The sequence below is a fragment of the Stigmatopora argus genome, chromosome 22, assembly GCF_051989625.1.
Source record: "Stigmatopora argus isolate UIUO_Sarg chromosome 22, RoL_Sarg_1.0, whole genome shotgun sequence".
NCBI classification, from domain to species: Eukaryota; Metazoa; Chordata; class Actinopteri; order Syngnathiformes; family Syngnathidae; genus Stigmatopora; species Stigmatopora argus.
This window is the reverse complement of record NC_135408.1, coordinates 8785358-8809867: the sequence shown is the minus strand read 5'-3', so window position 1 is coordinate 8809867 and position 24510 is coordinate 8785358. Positions and strand designations below refer to the sequence as shown.

The window sequence follows — 24510 nt, the reverse complement described above, 5'->3', positions numbered from 1 at the left end:
TTTTTTTTACACACCGGCCGTAATAAGCCGCCTCCGGACTCGGAGACGATGAAGCTGAGCGCCATAAATCCCATAAACCCCGACAGACAATACATGTGTTATTATAGTTTTTGGCTGCATCCACTTTGTAAAAGTCGTAGTGGAGGGCAACGTTGTCAAGTTGCCGTGAAAAGAAAACGAGCGACTGCGACGAACTGTGAGTGCGGCTGTTCACCAGCAGGAACAGATGTAGCGCTTAAACGGCCCCTCCCGGTGGCCATCACAATCTGGCAACTGGTCTCCCTTTGCTACCAATTAGTGACTTAACCTGCACTCTGGCAACCCGGCCGGCTCTTCCCCCTCGCCGCTCCCTCCTTCCCAGCTGCACCTCTGGAAACCCACGAGGCGGGAGATAACACGGTCTGCCGTCACACGAATGCAGGGTTCGCGAACTCATTTTTTGGCGCGGGCCGAGTCGTACTTCCAGTTTCGTTCGGTAAATCTGCCAAAATGAATCGACTCGTGAATTGACAGCTTTTCTGATAGATTATTTATAACATGTGTCAAAATCTTTTCTTTTTTTTGCCTACTCATTGCAAATATTGTCTTGTTTTGGGATTTTTAAAATGTATTTACAGGCAGCACGTGTGAGTGCCTCACAGTTCTGAGATTGAGCGTTCAATTCCCATGTGGAGTTGGCGTGCTCCAGACATCACCGAAAAATGGAGCCATCGATCATAACATGCACAAAAATGCCCCAGTCGGGGAAGAAAGATGGTCTTGTTTACAGGACCGGTTCACAGGTCTTCATTTGTCACATGCTCATTTATGTGGAAAAGAGCCTGATAACCTTTTTTTTTTGGTTAAAAGAAAAACAAACAAAAATACAAAATGAAAAGGATTTTTTTTCGCACTCAGCAGTCCTCTAAAGTTGAGGAATAATAAATAAATTGGCATAAATACGCACATTTTGCATAGTATGGGTTAGAAACTTAGAAAATGAAAAGAATATTAATTAATAAAAAAATGAGATTGATATAAATGAATAAATATTACCTATTGCTAAAAAAAATATGAGAATTAACTCAATTAATATGAATAAAATAGACAAGCAACAGTGCAATGTATCACAATATAACACATCCTGATATGGATATATTGTCTCCTCTATATTGGAACCTTTGTGTTTCTTAACGCCACCAAGCGTGAAAATAGGAGGAAAAAAGTGTGTGTGTGTGTGTGTGTGTGTGTGTATTGTACCGATGGGAGTTCATCCCAGTAACCCCTCCCTTACTGTTGACACACACAGAATGAAAAGGGCCTGATGTCTTTCTAGAAAACGTGAAAAGTGAGATGTGGCGACGTGATCCGGCCTGCTAAATGGGAAAGAAAAGTCCCCGACAGGCACAATGGGAAACCGTGAAAGTGACTTCGGGGTGGTGGTGGTGGTGTTGGGGGTTGCATGGGCCTAGGGGGCCTGGGGGCTGACACTAACTGGCCCAAGAGCTGCACTGCGACCAGGCATGTTGGGGACAAAGTACTAACACCATTATTTCTTGTGATTTCAAGCATTAACAAGGCAATGCTTTTGTTGAAGAGCATTTGTCATATAAGCCTCAGATTTTGTGCAATTTTGTGGTGGTACAGACGCTCCCCTACTAACAAACGAGTTACGTTCCGAGCGATCGTTCGAAGGGTGAATTCGTGCGTAAGTTAAAATGAAGTTTAACTTACTTTTGGAAGATGTATTCGATGCTTAAGGAGATGATGGAGGAGGAGGAGGAGGAGGAGGAAGAGGAGGATTTTATATCATGAGAGGGTCTTCGTCGTCACTGGAATGGACTTCAAAAGTTACTTCCTCCTCCGTAACTTCAATGTAGGATTCTAGGATTTCTAGGATTTACTAGAAACTGGACGAAAGAAGCGATCTAACGACGATTGCACAGTTTTTTTCTTTTTTTCATCATGAATGATGAGGTAGCACTGTATGGCATCATTCAATTGATTTGCAACCTTTGTGCAACGTTCAATATTTGGGTCTTGCTGCTCGAAGAGTGCGATGAGTTTCGTCTCGAATTTCTTCATGGGGACAGGCGTTTCTTCTTCCTCCTCCTCGACACGTTGCTGAGCCTCCTCCCTCTCACAGCGCCAAGCGTCGGTATTAGCGGCGGAAAGAAGCACTACTCGCGCAATACAAAATCTAACTTACGAACTTACAGCATCTCTTTCTGAACATTTTTCGACATATGTCATATGCGCAGACATGTTCGTATGTACCGTTGTTCGCAACTCGAATGTTCGTAAGTAGGGGAGCGTCTGTATGTCAAAGCTCCAAAAAGTGTGTAAAAATTGGGGAGAAAAAAATACTAATAATGAAAAAGTACTGAACTCACCTCGATCGGTATCGTAGAGAAAGACAAACTTGTTCCAGTCGTAATGGTCCAACAGGGACAAGATGGCCCCCCGGATGGACGGGCGTAGCTGCAGGGTGAACTGGCTCTCGCCCTCGGTGGGAAAACTGGGCGTGATGAGGGAGATGTGCAGGGCGCTGCAGAAGGACGTCAACGTGTGCACCGAGCGCTTGTCGTAGAGGCCGAAGATGGCGAAGACACCTCGGGAGTACTGGGAGCAAACTGGGGAGAACCACAACATCATTTCAACCAACATTTTCCTCGTTTTATGGCACGTCGCCTGCAGCATACATAACAAGAACAAAAGACGTAGGGTGAGCTGACATCCCAACAAACCATTAACTCCTTTAAATCCTTAACAGGACGCCGCAAGATGGTAAACACGGATCAAAACGCCCCTGGGAAAAAGCTCTCCAATTCTCCTTCTACTTTCATCAGTGGAGCTAGATGTATTCTAGCCATTAAAAAACACGCACGCACAAACATCAAAACGGCACAAGGCGCGCCAGGCGTCGAGTGGAGTTGACCACGAGGGGCTGCTTGAGGGAGATCTCATTATGGAGCCACCGTCCTGTCATTTTCCGAACGAGAACAAGACAACGGGAAAGATAACGAGCGGCCCCCTCCGTGCTCAGCTCAAAGTGGTTCCTTTAACTCTTAGAGAGAAACAAAACGCGGGTGACGTCAGCGGTGGCGATGCGCAAAAGGGGCTGGAACATCTAGCTTGGAGAAAGCTCACCGTAACAATTTCACAATATGGTCATAAAACAATTACCGTATTTTCACGACTATAAGGCGAACTGCATTATAAGGCGCACCACATTATAAGACGCTCCGCATTATAAGACGCACCCTCAATGAATGACACATTTTATTTTTTTCCATATTTAAAGCACACTGGATTATAAGGCGCCCTGTCTATTTTGGAGAAAATTTAAGACTTTTAAGTGCGCCTTATAGTCGTGAAAATACGATATCAATAATGGGTCGGGAAACCGATTTAGGATGTTCTACCGTAAAACTATTATAGAGGAAAACAAACAATTTGTAAATGGATGAATTAACAGTGTCGGGTGCATTCTGACAAAATCATGAAATGGGACATTTCTGTAAATTAATACGACATTAAGCCTAAATTATAAGAAACTCTAAGAACAACTGAGAATTCAGGATGCTTAAACTGGGAGGACCGACTTTGAATGCGCATGTCTGAATGATGTTGACGTCCAATTCATTTTGACTGGGAGAGATGGGCCAGTCAACTCTGCTGTTCTTCCCCGTGTCTGGGTGGGTTTTCTGCGGGTACTCCCTTCTCCTACAAACTCCCCGAAACATGCAAGCTAGTTTAGCTGGTTGAATGTTTTAAATTGTGTTTGGGTGCGAGCGCGAATGGTTCCTTGCTCGTTGTGCACTGCAATTGGCTGTAGGTTCCAACACCCCCGCGACCCTTGACGGAACATGAATGAATAAATACATGAATTGGTCTTGGGGTTGGTTCTTTTATGACATACATCTTTTTAAAATTACATTTCTATTAACAGTGGCAGTGTATCGATAACCTATTGAGATAGAAAGTATGCCCATATCTCACCATATTGCTATTTTGTCACAACTCTACTTTCTCTTTTGTCCAATGTGAGCTGTTTGCACATCCTGACAGCTTGTCCATTTATAAAAAAATTCCTGACTTTTGAGGCGCATTTTTTCTTTTTCTTTTTCCAGAAAAACTTCCGAGCTTGTCCACATTGAGGGATGACGGCCCTCGGGACTCGGGGTGTCGCGGTCGAGAGCGAGTCCGCTCGAGCAGGAAAGAAGGCTGAAAATCCTCTCAACCCACTGATGTCCTCTCTTGAGGCTTTTCACACAAACACACAAACACACACACACACAAGTGGTAATGACAGCTTCAATGACAACACACCAGCACGCATTTATCAAGAAGCTGCTGGTGGCTGACGAGATTTTTTCTCTCCCTGCAGTATTTATTTTATCATTTAATATTCACGCTGATGGGCTTTTGTAGAGGCTTATTGGCGGCACTAGGTGTCCAATCTGTTTGGACTGGGAAGGGCGAAAGCTGGACATATTGACAATTAGGCTTTTTTTTCAAGTCAATGATGATGACAAAACCTATGTCCGATTATAAATTATATGAGCCGCACGTGTCCACATTGTATTACAGGATATTTAGACACAAGCTAATAATATATATATATATATATATATATATATATATATATATATATATATATATATATATATATATATATATATATATATATATATATATATATACATACACATAACATGAAAAGGGAACTACACTGGTTATGGTTCCAATGAACACGCTACATTTCTTTCCTGCCTTTGACATCAATTTGAAATGGGAGAATTTATGTGAATGTTGACTTTTGGTGCCATTGACAGCCCTGGACGTCGGATCCGTTTTGACTTGGAGGTGCAATCGAAAAATTGCCCCAAAATGGACATCCACGCGCTATCAAGGGCAGCCAATTGGTCAAATGAGTGCCATATAAATGGCTCATTACTGTGTCTATAAGTGTCATGGAAAAAAGAGCTTCTCTTACTTTGATCCCTCTTCGGTAGTAGATTAAAAGACAAAAAGGAGCACAAGTGACATGCTGAACTCTTGTTTGTATGTCACACGCATGCAAGTCTGAAGCATTGATCAGCTGCAGTGTGGCCTGCTTGTGCAGTGAAGTGTGAAGCCAGCGGATGCATTTTCAGGGTCACCCACCACGGGTGTGGGACTAAATGGACCAGTCCGGGATTTCTGTGGGCCCGCCTGTCCTGGGCTAAATTGGATTTCAAACTACTTTTGTTACATAGACAGTCATTCCCACCCAATTGGACAATCAACGCTCAAAAGGTGAGCATTCAAAGCCCGTCTGCACAGTTCAAATGATTTGGATGTCTATCTATGTCAATGGTGGGCAATGTTCATTTTGGGTCACTCCAATTTTTGGGTTCTTAAGGGTCGCCTCCTGTTGATTCGTGTAGTATCAGAACCAGTAGAGTATTTTTATTGTGTATTGGTATTAGTAATTGGGCTGATCCCGCAGCAGGCATTTTTCTATGTGAAAATCTGCTCATGTCCACATGACCGGTTTCCCTAAAACAAAAAAAAAAATCGTCTATTTGTGCTCTAATTCCACATGAAAACACAGCACACATTTGCCTGCCATTGTACAAACAATGCTAAACATGGCACTTGATCAAAAAGGCCAGCGTGGAAGATCCAAACAAAACAAAACCGCCACCGTGTTAACAACTGGCGACAAAATCTGTCTAACCGGCTTTTTAAACTCTTTTGCTAATTTGAACTAAAGCAGAACACAAACTGAATAACAAATACATTCATTACAAACTTGTAAAAAGCCTAAGAGTCTCTCACACTGGACTGGTTTTTCAGCCAACCACAGGGGACATATTGACAAGTAACCATTCACAATGACATCCATAAAGATGACCCCCCATCAAGATTGAGAAGTAATGGCTAGAAAATGAGCCTTAAAGCTCTATAATAACACCATTTGGCATCACGAGATTAACTCCAGAAATAGTCACTATCGACTTATGGAGAATGGAGCAGTTAGAGGGAAATCAAAGTACGAGAAGGGGAAAAAAAAACATGTAGTCCCTTTGTAGGTTTCTGCATGGTGGAAGATCGATGTGGCCCCCTTTGTGTGAGCCATGAAAGGAACCTGATGCTCCCGAAATATGACAAGCACCCTGGAGGTAACAGTAACAAAAATGACGACGCCACATCAAGATGGAAATATTTGGAACGCTTTAAAAGGCACGAAACTAACTTTACAACTATGAACTCAATAGGAAGTCACCTGGGAATGACCTAAAGCCAACAGGAAATGAGCTAGGAATGTCCCAAGATTACCTCTGAAGTTTACCCATCAGAAGATCTACTGTCTTTTTTAACAAAAAAAAAGATATATATTTTTAATTCTATAAATTGATTTACCATGAGAACAAAAGAAAAAAAAAAGTAATAAAAAAAAAAAATCACAATGGTGTTTCAACAATTCATTCATTTTCCTTTTGTCTCATCCTTACAATGGTTGCGGGGGGTGCTGGAGCCCACCCGGCTAACAATGGGCAATAAGGTTGGGTTCACCATAAATTGAAAGCCAGCCAATAGCAGGTCACATTGTGAATTGTGACAAACAACCATTCAGCTAGGCTAACAGGCATGTTATTGGGATGTGGGAGGAAAGCAGAGTACCCGGAGAAAACCCACACAACCACAGGGAGAACACAGGTGTGACTGGAAAATGCAGTAATAAATGGATGTATATATATTTTTTTAAATTGCCACTATTCCGAAAACTACAAATGGCCATATGCTATTGGCCACGCCATATAAGGCAAAAGGACACAGCCCGCACACACGCGGCATTTGTACGCTACGTCAGCTCCAACCAATCACGGCCGGGCGCACTCCAGTGCCCACACGTGTCGGCGTCGGGCGTGAAACGCACATAAAGGGAAGTACTGTAAAGAAGAAAATCCGAGCGACGCGGGCTCCCGGCGGACACGCTGGCGCGTTATTATGCAGGGGGGGCCGCCCAGAGAGCGTGACGGCGCACACGCATATGGCATGAACACGCGTGTGCGCTGCACTTCTGTCAGCTCCATTTTGTCTCCCGGCGTGCCTTGGCTTTCCAAGTGATGGCTCGGGGGCAAGCGCGCTCATCATTTCCACACGAGGCTGTCTTCAGCCCGACACTGCGACTTGACGAGCGTTAACGGGGCCCTTTTTGCACTCTCATTAAAGCGGGCGCTTCCACGAGAGCCGCGTTGAAACCACGGCAAGACCAATATGGAAATGGCGGATGTCTGCAAATTGGGGCCCAAGGCGGCGAGCTGCTCAAGTCATTAGAACGGGGAGGGCTGGCCGTGAATTGATGATTTTCGGCGTCTTGTTGGGAAATTGAACGAGACGGATTCAAATGAATTGGGAGCCAATTAATTAAAGGGAACATTATGCCACGTACCGCGTCTGAACCTTTGGTCCAACTTGAGTATAGCTAATATATTGACAAGGTTAGACGTCCAATCCCACTGGGAGGGGAATTCGCCCCTCGTAGTCAAATGGGATTGGACATCTAGCGCCGTCAATGGAACCCAATGTTCAATCCAGGTCTAAATGGATATGATATCTATGACTGTCAAGGTCAGTGAATGGGTTAAGGCTATACCACTATATACCAAGGGTGTAAAATGATCATCTAATATCCATTAACTCATCAAACTGATGGCAAAATTTACGGAATCTGTTTCAAGATAACTCATGAACGAATAAAGGGATGATCAAACTTGAAAGAAAACAGAGGAGTGGCTCTAATTTTGGAGTAACGAGGTCATAAGGTCACATACTCCATGAATTGAGCTGCTAAGGTGGCAAACCGCTTTCATAGGGTGCTCTGGTCATTGTATTTTTAAAACTATTTTTTAATAAAGATCTTTTGGATGTCCAATCACTTGGGTGACAACAAATGTGTTCATTCACTGCCAACTCTCCCGCTTCAAATTGAACTGCCTTTAACAGCAATAGACATCCAACTTTTTTTAAACTAGGAGGACTAGATGCGAATGGCCATCTGTCCCAGTCAACATAGATGAGACATCTAGCACCGTCAATGGTAGATAAACGAGCGCCCTATCAAAGGTGAATAGAAATACTTTGCCTACTGTCTAACGAGTCAATACTTCATTGTTGCGGCGGTGCAACCCGTGACAGGATTACGTTATTAAAACAAACGGCGAGGGACGCTTGAATACAATCTGCGGTAAATGAATTCAATCAAATAAAACGCCTCGCATCCGTCACGCAGCCAGACAATTTAGTGGCAAAGTAACAATCAGGACGACACAATAACGCCAAGTGCCTCGATGCGGTAGGAAGGAAGGAAGGAAGGAAGGAAGGAAGAGGGAATGCGACAGAAGGCAAAAATATAGTTACAACTGCAAGAAAACGCCGGCGGCAGCGGCGGTGGCGCCCCGGGCTCGTGGGCCCCTCCCATGCAGGCCAGCCTTGAGCAGAAACACATTTGCGTCTGGAGACATCAAAACACGACAAATATCGGCGCTAATAAAGCAGCGGAGGAGCGCGGAGGGGATGGCCGGGAGCGCCTTAAAAAAATGAATATTTTAAGTGCCGGCACCGAGGGACGTGTGAACCAAACTCCTTGTAACCACTTAGCATCCATAAAACATGAGATAAGCAGAGGCGGGAGGGGGCGCGGCAAATTTATTGAGAAGTATCCCATGTATATTGCGGACGACTATGGGAATGCGGCGTTACGGCGTTAGAATCACGCCACAATTCCATAAGATCGCGCATACGTAAAACGTGTTCAAATGTGTTTGATGTGTATTTAAACACATGCAAGATACGGTTTGACCTTCATTTTCCGTGGGAGGGTCGCGGGAGGTGCCGAAGCCCATCCCAGCCAATTACGGACAGCCAATCGTAGGGCAGAAGGAGATGGAGAACCATTCACGCTCCCACTCATAGCTTGTTCAACTAGCTAGGCTATAGCCTGCATGTTTTCGGGACATGGGAGGAAAGCGAAGTACCCAGGAGAAAACCCACAAAAGCCAGGGGACAACATGCAAACTCCACACCCCTCAAAACTATGTTGCTCACCACCCACAGCCGCGTATATAATATATCTAATGTTCAGTACTTCCATTTGCAAGTCAAATAATTGTCGTGCTTGAAATTGAACGACTAAAGCCTGTGTTTTCATAGAATGTGATTGGACAGGGAGCGCCCAATCGGAATTTTCCCAGCATCCTGACTCCTCATTGGATGAGAATAGCGATAGACTTGTAACATGAAATGAAGCGTGAGCACAAGCGGCAAAATGAGGAATATCGTTGAGACGTTATGAAACATACGTGAGCGCGCATCATTTACATGCATTTGGGCAGGCGTCCAGTCATCTCGGGACGGGACGTTTGGACGGATAAAGCGTTCTCTGCTCCACTGATTTTGGAGACAACGTGTCCAGCCATCCACGCTTAAACCGCGGCAGAGCTGGGAGGACTTTTTGGTCCGAGGACAGCGCTTTTTTTTCGGAGGCCGACGTTGTCAGATCCACTCCGTGTCACATTTGCATGGCGCCGAGAGGAAAAACGCAGCCTAGGGATGGGCCTTCCTCGAGCTCCGTCTCCACGCGATTGGAGAGGAGCAGATCGACAGATGTATTCGGGGGGACGAGGTCAATCCGACGAGAGGACAGACGGGGCGCGGGTGTCGAAAAGACACGGCGAAAGAGGTTGGCCTCTGCGTCGGAAAGCGCGCATGCCTTAACTGGCTTCACGCCCGCCCTCGCCGCGTGAGTCAAGCTTCCTCATTTGCCGTTCAATGACGTCACGCTGGTTTCCACTTCCATTCATCAAAGGATGTTAATCTGCTTTTTGAAAGAGGCAGAGTGGCGTCACACCATCGTTTAATAGCAGTTTTCGCTCCAAGCATACAAAGTAGGTTGAGGCCGAGATGGTTGCTGCATTTGCTGCCACACACAAATGAAGTGGGAGGACTGGCAACTCTTCGACGATGAGAGACGTTCAATAATTTTCAACATTGGGGCTGTAAACTGAAATGGGTTGGACACTGTTAGGCGTCCAAACCAGAGCTAATTTTGCGCCCTAGGCGGACAATCTTCACGAATACAGCCACATCCCCCAACGTACAAACAAGAAAATATTCTATTATTGTTGTTATCTAGGTTGACCAAATAGGCGCTTTAACACAAGCGTAGGTCATTTTTCATGTAATATAATTTAAGCAAAAAACAATTCCGATGTGAAGACCAACATGATTAAACGTCTATCATCTATGAGAGTTCATCAAAATATATATATATATTTTTTAAATGTCAATTTTTCCCAAGTAAAATGACCGATTTTGAATAAATAAAGGGAAGATGGCAAAATCGAAAACCAAAAGAAACAGTAACGACATTAAATAAATTGAATTTGCTACAAAAAAGGGGAGAAAAGTATGTTGAAATTCTGCTGAATTGGAGATCAACATTAGAAATGTTTAAGAACGTCCAGGAGGAAAGAAAACGCAACCTTGACACATTCCAAAATCTCATCTGCGATCCGATACAACAACGTCCTAGCAAAGCTCACGCGCTCCGACCACGGCGGCGACGTTTGCCCTATTTTTAGAAAGCGCCGAAAGCCGCTCAGACAGGCAGAAAACATCCAAAAGCGCCAAGCCGGGCCCATAAGCCTTCACTCCGAATGGAACGCCTTTTGTGCAAATTCATTATCTCTTCAAAATGATTTTGTCCGCGTGCCACGCGCATGGATTTTCATTAGAACAAATAAGAAGGGAAAGCCGATGCGCTCCACTAATAAGGTCATCATTTCAGCGACGAGGAAAAAAAATAAAAAATGGCTCGCGACTAGACATGTCCCAGATCCGTCTCCTTTGACGGCGACCAATCCATTTGGACAAAAATGAAGATGAGGATTCAAAGACAGTCCGCCCACTTTCAACTCATTTCCATCCGTTATCAAAAACCAACAACAACATTAAAGTAATAGTAAAATAGTGAACAAAATAAGCAACATATCAGCAGTTGTTTTGGGACAACGACAGACTGAAAAAAAAGATTCTACTGCGACTCATAGTCCTAAAAATACGGTATTTATTTTAATGAAAATATGAGTGAAAGTGTGTTTCCCAGTGTGCAACTAAGGGTGAAAGTTTGAAAACTACGCGAGTGGCAAAGCGCATCTGGATGCCCAATTTCTTCCCGCGCTAATTGTGGAAAAGGGGGGTACGGCTTACATCCCGCCGGGGGATTTGAAAGCAGGCGGCGAGCGATCCCACACATATGCGCCACAGTTGTTATTGTGAAAGACGTGCTGCGGGTGAAGGTAAACACTTTGCATTATTTAAAGTGGCCATGAATAATCCATAAAACGTGGTTTGTTCACAGTCCTCGTACGACGCGTTCCTTGGGCGTAAAAAAACAACCGTGACCTCCTCGAAAAGGCCTTTTCCTATTAGCGCCGACGACATTGTTTGAGGGAAATAAAGGACGCTACAGCCCTGCGACGAAAATATCAAAAGGAGTGGAAATCATTGGCGGATATTGCCGTTGAGGACACCGAAAACTGGAATCATCTGGTTTGGTTCATCTGGCGCATTTGATTGCATCCCCGCTGGCCCCCAAAGTAAAAGAATTGGACATCTGACTAGAAATGTGTCTTCTGCGTTTCCATAACGATGCAGGATGCCCACGTGCAACCTGGTGAGGGGGTGACCGGCTTCCGGTGTGATCCGGCTCACCAAAAGGACAATGGCTCCTCTAAAGTCCAATCTAATACGAAAAACAAAATATATGGCGGAGAACAAGCGTCTTACAAAATCTGGCCGGTTGACTGACGAGAGTCTGGAAAGATTTTAATTTGAGGGAACAAATACATTTGAAATGCACAAACCACCCACATTTCATGCCTCAGGCTGGTATTTAGTGCCAATGACTGTCTAGTACTCCTGTTTTTAATTGGATTGGGGTTCAAATGGTAAAACTGATATTGGAAGTTGTTGATTTTACATACATATACATATATTTCCATTTTTGGACTCTCTTGGACAGGATTCTCAATTAGTGTATAAAAACTCACGATAGAGGAACTTTAAAACTCAACCATTTTGGCAACGCCATCACCATGAAGGAAATATATGTATGTAAAATCAACATGATCAAGACTCACACAGGTCAGCACCAAGTGAAACGGTCCATTAAAAGTCATTTATGGAACGGTTTGCTTCTGCATAGTTGAAAGCCACGTCGTAGTGTAAGACTGGGAACCTGGCTGAGGGCTTACGACTCAATGGAAAACAGAAGCGGAGACTCGTTGACTTTACTATGTGTCGGAATACGAAACAGAAATCGGGCCATGATTGCAGGGAGATTTTAATCCAATTTGACGGTACTCAGATGTTTGGTCGCCGGACTTTTGGTAGAACAGGTTCAAACTATGACAGAGAGAGGGAGAGTTTAGAGTTTAATATCTAAATACTGTTGAAACCAGCTCTCAAAATACTGCTGAAACGATCTAAATACTGTCTAAATATTGTTGAAACGATCTAAATACTGTTGAAACCAGCTCTCAAAATACTGTTGAAACGATCTAAATACTGTCTAAATACTGTTCCCAGAGAAAATGAAGGTTCATTGGACGCCTATGATAGTAGATGGCAGCAGCCGATGTGTTAAATGAGTGCTCTTATTTATATTTTGATATTAGATATTTAGATATTAAACTCTTCTCATGAATCACGAACAGTATTTAGACAGTATTTAGATCGTTTCAACAGTATTTTGAGAGCTGGTTTCAACAGTATTTAGACAGTATTTAGATTGATTCAACAGTATTTAGACAGTATTTAGATCATTTCAACAGTATTTTGAGAGCTGGTTTCAACAGGATTTAGATATTAAACTCTAAACTCTCCCTCTCTCTGTCATAATTTGAACCTGTTCTACCAAAAGTCTGGCGACCAAAAGTCCAGGCGACCAAACGTCCGGGTGACCAAAAGTCCGGCGACCAAAAGTCCGGGCGACCAAACGCAATTGGACTGGGGTGTTGGTCCACCGCACCCTCCCAGTCAAACCGTATTGGACGTCTTTCGACGTCAACGGCGGCCAATGACTTGACTCGTCGGCTAAGTAGCTACTGGCATACTTCTGCCATAACTCCGCTGGACGATAAACGGTCCAATGGACAGCAATCGATCGAAAACTTTGGCCTGATGTGGCGCCAATGCCCGAGGCCTCCTCTGCCTACGGTCCAGCACCCCGCCCCGAGCTGCCGGATGGTCCGTGAATCTTCGTGTCGGAAGACAGCTGGACCTCTTCATCTCTGAATAAATCTCCATTGGCGCTAACTCTGACCTCGTTACAGCCTGGAACGAGTGCGCTCCACGGCGGGCGGGCTCGGGATTGATCTCCTCCCGGACGAATTACTCTTGCCGACACGGCGGCGTGACGGCAAGGTGACTCGCGAGATTGAGATCTAGTACGTAATCCTAACACCTAGCGTTCCGTCGACAAAACATCCGTTTGCGTGAAGACATTTTGTTTTCGGAATCAAGACCACGCTTCAAGCGGCTCCGGTTTGGTTTCTTCTGGAATGGCTTGCATTATGCATGTCGAGGGAACGTTGCATGTTCTTCACCGAGGAGGAGATTCATCTGGCTCGTCTGCCTCATTAACTTATACCTCGGCGCCCCTGTGGAGATAGGAAACAACTCCAAGAGTGGGGGGGCCGGCGACGCAGCGTGAGTGATGTTTGTTTGCGGGATTTAAATGAAAAATGGCGAGCGACGCAAGAAGGGATCTGTCAGCTTAATAACAAATGCGCCGCTTCCGACAGTTACCGCTCGCGCTCGGGAAAGGTGGATTGAATGTCAAAGCACTCGTAAAACAAACACGTCTGTCAAAGCCGTTGCAAATTTTGCTTAAACGGAGACAAAATGGGATGTCTGACCTTCATTCACCGGACGAGACCGAAGCACGCATTGAAACAACTCTGACGAATCCAATTGATCCAAAAGAATACTTGTGCTAGCGATCGGTGACTCATACGAAATGCGATTTCTGAACTTGTTATTCACCCCAAGAGACAGTCGGAAATTTGCGCGACGGGAACTCATTGGATTGGAAGCAATTCTAAAGGCTGTCTGAAGTAGTCCAATTTTTCACGCAAAAAAATGCCTCAAATGTTCTATGAAACTTGCAACAACAGTTTTAGTGGGCTAGCGTCGATCCCACTAAAAATCTATTTTTTTTATAAAAAAATTGTGAAGTAACGAAATTCGCCAACGATTGCAGGCCCACGCCCACTCCGCCAACAGCCAATCCGAGTAAAGTATTAAAATGAGATCCAGTATTATTTCGGTAGTAATTGTGGTGTCTTTAACAAAACAAATGGCTGAGTGTTAAGACCTGCCGTATGCATGCATGTACATCTATGTGTATGTATGTATATATGTGCTTATATACATGTATGTGTATGTATGTATGTGTATGTATGTATGTGTATGTATGTATATGTGTATGTATGTATATATGTGCTTATATATATGTATGTGTATATATGTATGTGTATGTATGTGTGTGTATGTATGTATATATATATATATATATATATATTTCAGCAACCCGCTTATTTATTTATATAGTTATTCATGTATTTATTTATTAACTTACTTATTACCTATCTATTTATGTCTAAAATGCCTTTCCTATTCCTGCATCCTCACCCTCTTGCTACTGTGACAACGAAATTTCCCGAATACGGGATGAATAAAGTTATCCAATCCAATCCAATCGAATTAAAAATAGAATTAACTTGCCCGGACATGACTTTTTAAACTACTTATTTATGTTTTGTATGCACTACCAATTTTGTTATACGCAGCTGTTGTATAATGACAATAAAGGCTTTTGATTTAATTAATTCTGATTGATTTAATAATGGGGGATGATCCTACATTGCGGTTTTTCGTTTATCGCAATCATGTCCGGTCCACCTTAACCGTGATATTCGAGGGATTACTGTAACGCATTTCCTGCCACCCTCCCAGTTCACGTTGATTGGACGTGTACTCGTGATAAAATGCATGAAAAGAGCCACATAATTGGCTTCTACTATTGACAAACTAATTTAAATTCATACATAGTGACAGCAGAAGCCTGAAAAGAGGCAAATGAAAGAAAAAAATAGCCTCTCTGTCCATTTGTATCCATTTGCATAAATAATAAGCTGATGAATTATGTCATTTTCTCTTCAGTTTTCTGGCAGAATCATCAGCCCGATTTGGAAAATGTGTTTTCTCTGTGGGCTTTTAATGTGCCTCATCACGCAGTCTGTTCCCACAGGATCCTGCAAGTCAGCGGATTTGCTCAAATGGAGTTTTGGGGGGGCAGGGAGGGGGGTCTTGAAGATCCCCCGGAAACGTTTCAAGGACAATTCATTAACACTCGGCGGAAAGCGAGGATTTTTGCGGCGTTGGGACGGCCGAGCGATGCTCGCAAATCCAACGTGGCGAGTCTGTGACTGCGAAAGGCTGCTAAATGTCAAGGACGATGCAAAAGGAAAAAGATGAAGAAGAAAAAAAATGCTTGCCTTCTTTCTAAATCCTCTGCAGAGCTCAGAAAATAAGCCCTGACATCAGCTGTGTGCAAACGTACAAATGCGTACCACTGCATTGTTGCCTTCTTTTTTCTTTTTTTTCTGGACGTCATCAAACTTTGCTTCAGTAAAACTGTGTGTCTTATTCTCTACATAGGAAGGATTTAATTACAGCAAAAATGGGGATTAACCCATCATAGGGCAATTGGCGTAGACCATGACTGGTGCATAAATATTCATTTATAAATAAAGAGAATAATTGTAGTTCTATGCCATAAATCACTAAATAAATATGAAAACAAAGTTTTTTTTGGGGGGGGGGGTTGAAAGCCATTTTCCAGTGGACGTGTAACGTCGTCAATGGTAGGTGATGAGTAAAATGGCTGCCTTATAAAAAAGGGTTCATGCATAAGATTATATTGCATCAATTTTATTCATATATTGTTGTGGTTATTTTGGGTACTATTGTGTGTGTGTACAACAAAGAAATATTAATGATTATATGTATGTGTGGAATATTAATCATTATAAGCTTGACCAACGCTCAGTATAATTGTTACCGAAGGACACTTCCCCCTGCAGCTGGCTCCGAGGACATTTAATTGTTTTACCCTGATCCGAGGACTGTTGACTTGACAGCTCACCCAGTCCCTGGATCCGAGGACTGTTGATCTGGATTAAAACCTCGACCCTTTACCCAGTCGCAAGTTCGCAATGAAGATCTGTGAAGGACTCTTAAATTGCTTTGATTTGGATTCCGGAGCAGATGGCGATATCGAATCGATCTCCGAAAATACTCGCAAATTGTTTTCAAATAGTGTTGCTCGGTTCACCTAATATGTAATTGTTGTTCTGAATGGAGGCTTGCTTGTTTAAATTCTTACGCAGTTGTGTTTGATTTCCGACCTTAATTGTTGTTTTGAATACCTGAAATGCAATTGTCGTTGCAGTTGTTTTTGACCTTAATTGTATTATTCGGGTTGACGCTTATGCAATTGTTTTGAGTAAGATAACCTTAATTGTTTTGATTCTAATGCAAGTAAATGGGCAGGAGAGAATTTGTTTCTTTAGAATAATCTGTGACGAGGACGAGTCAGGGTTGATTCTCACTTGCAAGTAAAGCTGGATGTAAGTGCTCCGATGTCTTTCTTCTATTAAAGTATAACTATTAATGAACCTATCAAATATACTGTTAAAAAAGTACGATAAATGCGTATTGTGACTTGTTATATGGACGGTCCACGTACAATGGAAATGATTTTGTACAGCCTTACACAGGTGCTGTTAATAATCTGATCCCACCGCCGAGCACGGGTTATCGACGCAGCGGATAAAAGCGCAATAATTGGCCAATCGGCTCGCAATCAGAGCCTCTTCTTCGGCGGGGAGAATTCAAAATGGCAAAACGGTCCGACGGCGATACAAAATGACACGCGGAGGCTAAGGGCAGATAAGGAGCGGAAGGTCAAAAGTCAACGATGGAAATATGCGGCGCAATTGAGGCCTGGCGACTGGAGCCAAGCAGCCAGATGACCAATCAATACGTTAAATATACATACAATAAAAGCGTGGGATTGATTCCATGGAAGCTAACCGGGGTTTAAAATGCCTCCATTTTGAAAATTACATCATGAAAAGGAATGAGTCCCACCCCTAATATACATATCCTATGATTGTTGTTTACCCAGAAAACCGTATTTCCATATTTCCGCAGGATGTGGGATTTTTGAATAAAAAAAGCTCTCGCACGATAAGCACAAAGAGTTTGGCAAGACTTCCTGTCCTACTTTGGAGAAAGAAAATCTATTTGAAAATCCTCACATTCTCCCCGAAATAGACTTTTTGTCTGTTGTTCTAATTGAGTGGAGAAGGCAGGACGGCATGAGACGGTTGCAGTTAAATAAGCGTCACCTTCGTCAAACATTTTGCGGCCTCGCTGCCATGTTTCATCTGTCGTTTACTTGACTTCAGTATTTTTGGCAACACGTTAAAAACAACAAAGCTACTGCCGACTGATGTTTACAATATACAACTGGAATATGACTTAAATCGAGTTCAAAGTACAATTTCCGTATTGTTTGACGAAGGTGACTACATGCATGACTCAATTAATATTTACTTTTTTTTTCTATTTAAATAAATATATCAAACACCTTCGAAACACTGTAAAAACTAAAATATTTTAGAACTCATCAAAGGACTATTTACAGTTTTATTTTTTGTATTAAAAAATAAAAAGGAAAATATATATATATATATATATATTTAAAAAAAGTTTCTGTTTTCTCTTGTATATTTTATTACTATGATCTGCTCATGGATTCCTAATAAGAAAATGTTTAAGAATTGTACCATATAGGAAATTGTGTCATTATTATCGGCAAGATTCCAATAAAATAAAAATAATAATAATTAAAACAAATAAATCTAATACTTTTCCACTCCCTTATTTTGATATTTTAAAAATGTAAATAAGAAAACAATTAAATAAATAAAAATAAGGGGCTCTAATGAAAACATTTGGCTTTTTTTAGGTCAACAATTAGATTAGAAATTTATTTCATCACGTATTTGGGAAATTTCCTTGGTTGCAGTGGCAAGACAGACACAGAAGACATTGTAGACCTAGTTAAAAAAAACTGGAGCCCCACACAGGAAGTCCACAAGGTGGGGACCATCTGCAGACTGAGACTGAGACTAAATATGCAGAATCACTCTTTCGAGCTGATCCGCACAGTTCCTCAGTAGTCTTTAAAGTTTTAAATGTCAGCGTCTAACAATATACTTGCAGATGACTTGTATAATGGAGTTGTTTAATAGTAGATTAAACCTGCACGGAAGCGGTATTGGCCGACGCCCTCTGAGGGAAAGCGCCACTTTGACAACGCCGATTGGAACGTAAGCGGACGTGACGTCGTTCGTCAAACGGCATTACAATGTGCAACAGTCAAATGTTTGGCGCAAATTGCCTCCCTAGAGTTCTTTCTCAACCTGTGTGACCTACACAAAAGTGCGCACACACACACAAACACACACAAACAAATGCAGACACATAAATGCATACGCACGCCTCTGGGCACTTACATAACCGGCACACAGATGAGGATGGGGGAAGCATGGCGAGGAGGGTGATGGGGGTTTTGGGGGGCCTGACAGTGCAGGGAAGAAAGGGGATGAGTTCAAGTTGAACAAGAGGGGCTTGGTTTCACGATCTTATTTTGGAGGAAAAGCGCACATTTTCAGGTTTGGACAGAAAAGAGCGCTGCAGATTATTCATAAAGCTGCTGGAGATGGCACAATGGGAAAATCACAGTCACATTGTGCAAAATCTAACGGCACAAAGCCAGAAATAAATCAACTGTTAAAAACCAGAATGGAGGTTACGATCTACAATGGGAATTCAAAGAAGCCAGTTTTTGCAGGGATGAGACCAATCAAGGGATTTAAGTCTGGATTGGAATCAGTGCAAAAATATGTTTAAATACTGCATAAAATGAGGATTTTCAACAAATATCCCAGTTTTTTTTTAGATAATTATATTTAATTGGAAACTAATCAAAATCTGGCGTCTTGTGATAAAAATAGAAATAAATTGCACCTGGGCATAAATTGCAGACCTGGGCAATCTCTGAAAAAATGGTGACTTATAGTCCAGAAAATACGGTCATTATTTTCTGTGTTATATTGTAAACGTTTAGCACAAGAGATAGTAACGAATAATGTTATTTTTAAGTGTAAATATCAGAAGATTTGAAGTAGCAGAAGAAAAATGAAATATAAATCCTGCATTTTAATTTGATGTATTGTCATAGAGGCCCTTGTTCCAAATGCGATTAAGATTGTTCAGGTGAGCCTAATTTTGCCATGTTTGTTTTTGAAGTCAAGCCCTCATTTGACTAGATTAGCTTCACCGTCACTTGACCGGGGGGGACTCTTGCCTACTTTACATTTCTCCTTAACAAACATACAAAACCAAAGCGGCATTGGGCGCAGTAATGATGGGCCTCGAGGCAAGAGCATGGAAAAGAGCGGTAACTTGGAAATTGAACGCCTTCAAATTCGACCATGATTATCACCGCAGGTAAAAATCAAAGCGCCTTGCGTAGATCTGAAAAGTGCCATTATTTGAGGGGGGGGGCGCCGGGGTCTAAAACACGGGGCTGAGATCAATCATTTAATACCATTTCTAAATTGAATCGCAAACAAACAGGCGTGAAGGAGGATGTAAAAACACGTTCTTACTTGATACCTCACATGAAGCGATCCGATTTTTTTTTAAGTAGCATAAAATCCTCAGTATTGCCAGGGGGTGCTGGAACCTATCCCAGCCAATTATAAGCACCAACCAAGGGCACACCCTGAATTGGTGGCCAGAAGACTTTAGTAGTTTAATCGTAAAAAAGCAGATTAAATAGGTACACACTAACATATTGTTTACTATAGCCTAAAAAACACAAGCTGATGGCGGTCAGAGCGAACAAAATAAATGTCGCCCTTGAGTACAAGTCACTGTATGAAAAAAGGGCAACTTATAGCACGGCAGATACGGTAGTTCAGAGCACGATTTAAAAATCATTTGTGATTGAGTGTGTACATTTTTTACATACACCGTATAGTATTTAATATGACACCATGTATGACCACCATCTCCCTTCTCGACTTCCTCGATGCTTCACAACATTAATGTCTCATTAGCCCCCGTTCTCCCCCCCTTGGGTCCACGCCATGCCCTCTATCCTTTTTCTTTCTTTCTTTGGCCAGCCATACAATCGGCAAGAGGGCCTTTATGTATTTTCCCGGAAGAATGAGACAAATAAAGAAGGGCTCCTATGGGGAAGAGTCCTCTGAATGAAAGCCGAGGCGGCAGATAATAGACTTCAATAGGGGCGACATACATGCGCACATGCAGCGTTTTGTCACTCAAGAGCACACGGCGAAGCGTCGCCTTGGCCGCGAGTCACGCTCTGCATGTGAACGACTCGACGCCTTCCGAAAAATCCACATTAAATCCCCCTTGCTTTCATTTGGAAGACAGGAAATCGGATTTTTACATTTTTATATTCAAGGATGGAACTCATTGGCTGCCATTGACGGTGATGTCCAATCCATTTTGCTGATTGCACGGTTGATGAACTCACAATTTCTTTCAATTGACACTGTATGTGTATGTATATTTGGCTTTAGCTAGCTGGCTATAATTCTTGAAAATAGTTTGCAGTAGCAGGAATAGAATTTGGAAGTAAAACATTTTTTTTTCTGTTGGATCATATCACCATCCGCTTCAAACTGCAATGCCCGGCCGGTCATAGTAATGGCAGATTAGCAAACGTACTCCGCAGCGTTGCTGCATCCCAAACACATCAGTGCCTCAGCTGATCAATAATTTGGATGTGCGTCAGCGGTGGGTGACCTCAACGACACGACCATGTTAACATAGTACCAAACACAAAATAGCCTAGCAACAGTAATGCATGAACCTTACTGTTACAAAATAGAGAAAAATCATCATTCGTCATAACAACAAAATACAGGTTTGAATTAAGATCTGGCATCCATACATGTGGACACCACATTTCAATTTATATTATAATATATATATAATATATTGCCCTACATGACCAAAATTTGAGTTTGTCACATGCCCAAAATACGGTTATGCCCAAAATACGGTTAAGAGTAATATACTTTAACATGTCATTTTAAGACATTTGGTTTATCGTTACTACAAATTTCTACTTTTCAATGCCAGATCTCATTCACTATCAGCACTCCCTGTTCCAACCAATGAATTGGACGTCCACCACTGTTAATGTAAGCTAATGAGTTCATGCAGACTTTGTAACTGGCCTGGCAAATGAATAAAAATGAGCCAAACGGTAATTACTTTTTAGTTGTATCAAACACATTTAACAGCGTAGCAAAATGGTGCTTCATTCCTCGCGCTGTTATTCGACTGGTTTCACCCACAGTTACGTTACACTGGTGTTTATTGTCCACTAAAACGTCATTAAAGTCCATTTACGATGGTTTATGAGAGCCTATTATCACACCTCAATTAAGCGGCACCAGAAGACAAAAAAAAGTTGTCTTTGTCGCTCAGAGTCTAAATGTAAGATTTGCAAATTCAAGTCTAAGCAAGTCAAGCTTGAGTGCGTTGCATCCAAAGTAAACGTTTCAAGTGTAAACAACTGTAAACACTTTCAAGGACATCTGTCTAAAACTATTGCCTTCCTCACAGACGATGAAAATATGACTGTATGATATATTAAACACGGCAACATTCATATTCCAACATGCTTGTAAACAAGTCTGGAAAGACACTTTTTGCAGTGGAACATTTTGATACAAACTGGTTTATCACTGCCATCTTTTTAAAAGAATGTGTCGATTTTGCCTATATTGACACATCCTTACTCTAAACAACTATCTCCAGTCTTTTTGCCGTCTATTATTGTCATGGACTTACTAATAAGGAAGATTATAAACAGACAAAACTTCAAGCACTAAAATGATAACAGAGATAAGCAGCAAACCACTACCATCAAACAGCAGCTAAAGGCAGAATAATGAATTGAAAAAGTATTAAATGTCAAACGAGAGGCCAAAACGAGCTATATGTGGTTCAATAGTAGAACCCCCCCAACCCTCCTCGCTGGCCCCTGAGCTATCACAGTCATTGATTGGCTCATGTAATTCTGCTCTGATTTGCCTCGTCCAATCAATGGGCCGCAGACTGGCTTCCTGTGACAGCCATTAAATCAGCCTACTTCCCAGGAATTTAGAAAGGGTGCATTAAGCTGAGTTAACCGTGCCCACCAACTGCCTCCATACTGAACGCGTATTGCAACCTTGCAAATACGAGCAAAAATCACAGATGGATTCCTGGAATGAACTGAAAGAAGCTACTTTTCGGGGAAAAGCATGTATTTATCTTTCCCGGTCCACGTATATAAACCTATACAGCGGCATTGACAACAACAGGCACCCGATGGAGCGCCGTCCAATCACCCTTCTGCTGTGACTCTCACGCGTTTGTCACCAGTAGACATCTGAACGGCATCCCGGTTAAAATACATTGTCATTTTCTCATCACTCTTGAGAGCTCGTCTTCTAAACCCAGTATACATTCATTTTATATACTATATCAGGGGTAGAGAACCTATGGTTTGGGAGCCACATGCGGCTCTTTTGATGGGTGCATGAGGCTCTCCGCTAACCCGTGAGCGAAAATATGGAAACCACTGAGTCTCAAACACACCAATAAGAGCGTTACATCAGCACTGAGGGGTTGACACGACCTCTAGTGCCTTTTTAATCATTGTTTTTTTATTAGACTCTTCTCCATGCATATCATCATTGATGCTCAATGACTAGCAACGGCATAACAATGTTGTCAAAAGAATTCAGTCTTTTTGTACTTCAAAAGTGGTGAAATGACTAAAAAAAATGCACACATTTTCTTTTAAATTTTGAGTATGGCTCTCAAGGAAGAACAATTGAAAATATGATTTTTTTTATGGCTCTCTCTGTCAAAAAGGTTCCCGACCCCTGTACTATAGGCTTACCCTCACAAGAGTGGTGAGGGGTGCTAGAGCCCATCCCAGCCAACTACGAGAAGTGATTGCCAGCCAATCGCAGAAATTCTGTACTACTTACATTTCAAATTAGTAGCAAAGTATTGCAAATGGCATCGCCTTAAAAGAACAGCTAACGTCAAGCGATTGTCTATTACCGCAACGAATGGTGACATCGAGATAAAACCCAACGATACAAGGAAAGCACAAGAGAGGAACTTACAGGCGTTGGTGACGGCGAAGCTGTTGGCCGTCTCGATGTTGTCCACGTGAGGCACCAGGTTGAAGGGCGCTTCCGAGGCATTGGGGCTGGTGTTGTGCAGAAAGATGGCCAGCCGGAAGGCAGTATACTCCTGATCCGTATTTCGGATGAACAGGCCACCTGCAAAAAAGAGAGCAACGAAAACTCAGATTCTTCTTCTGGGAATACAAGACAAGGAAATTATCAACACCTAAATTGCTAGACAACCTCAACAAGTCCAAGGACTGGTCACCATTTTTGTGTAAAAACCAACACTCAGAAACCGGAGAACCAGGTGTGGAGATGAGTGGGATTCAGAGAACCGTAACCTTATTTTGAGCTTCAGTAACTACGCCATCTTTTTTGAAGGGATCCTAACCGCCAGCAGAGCACGCGGCGCTTCATTTGTCCTCGGTAAACAGAGCATGGATTCGTTGGTATAGCGTTCATCAGCCTCTTCGGCGTCTCATCGACGTTAGCAATGAAACACTAGCCGTGCGCCACAAAGGACAAATTGGAGCTGGGCCAATGGGAATGTCATTCCCGACTTCTGTTTACTCATCAACCGTTACGCGTGGGAGGGTCTTTAGGGTGCAAAATTAGGAGTCACGAGATCCCCGGTGAACATCTGTGCCACGGGTCATAGCCATCCATCCAAATCTGCTTTGGCCATTCATCAGGAAAGATGAATGTCCAATCCCCGGTGGAAGCCAGACAGGAATACGTATCGAGGGATCGCAAAGTCACGCGTCGATGAATCGACACGGGAAAGATGAATGCTTTTGTCAAATGTGTCAATCCGTTGGACGGAGGCATCCAATCTCTTCGTTCCTCTTGTGGTTTTTGAGAAAAGCTGTTTTGAAGGTTGCCAGTTACGGGTTCGAAAATGCGCAAAATTGAGGATACGGTAGAGGAGCGTGAGGAAAGCATTATTTAAATCTATAAATGTTGGAGCCACAAAAGTCTTGTCAAGTGAATCCATATTTTATGTTTGTATAATTGCGAAATAGCGAAACTTGGTGTCATTGAAGAACGATTTCGTCTCGTGTCGTCACTAGGTGTCCAAGTCACTACACGCATTGGCATTCGATCCATT

At 42.6% G+C, this 24510-nt stretch overlaps 1 protein-coding gene across 1 annotated transcript in view; it reads right to left on the bottom strand.

Annotated features, from left to right (window-relative positions):
• gria4b (glutamate receptor, ionotropic, AMPA 4b) overlaps positions 1-24510 on the bottom strand; it is a 60948-nt gene that overhangs the window by 33613 nt on the left and 2825 nt on the right. Inside the window, exons 2-3 of the mRNA XM_077592481.1 lie at positions 23397-23555; positions 2373-2612 (exon numbers count right to left, since the gene is read on the bottom strand). Coding sequence (XP_077448607.1) covers positions 2373-2612; positions 23397-23555 — 399 coding nt within the window. The remainder of the gene's footprint in view (positions 1-2372; positions 2613-23396; positions 23556-24510) is intronic.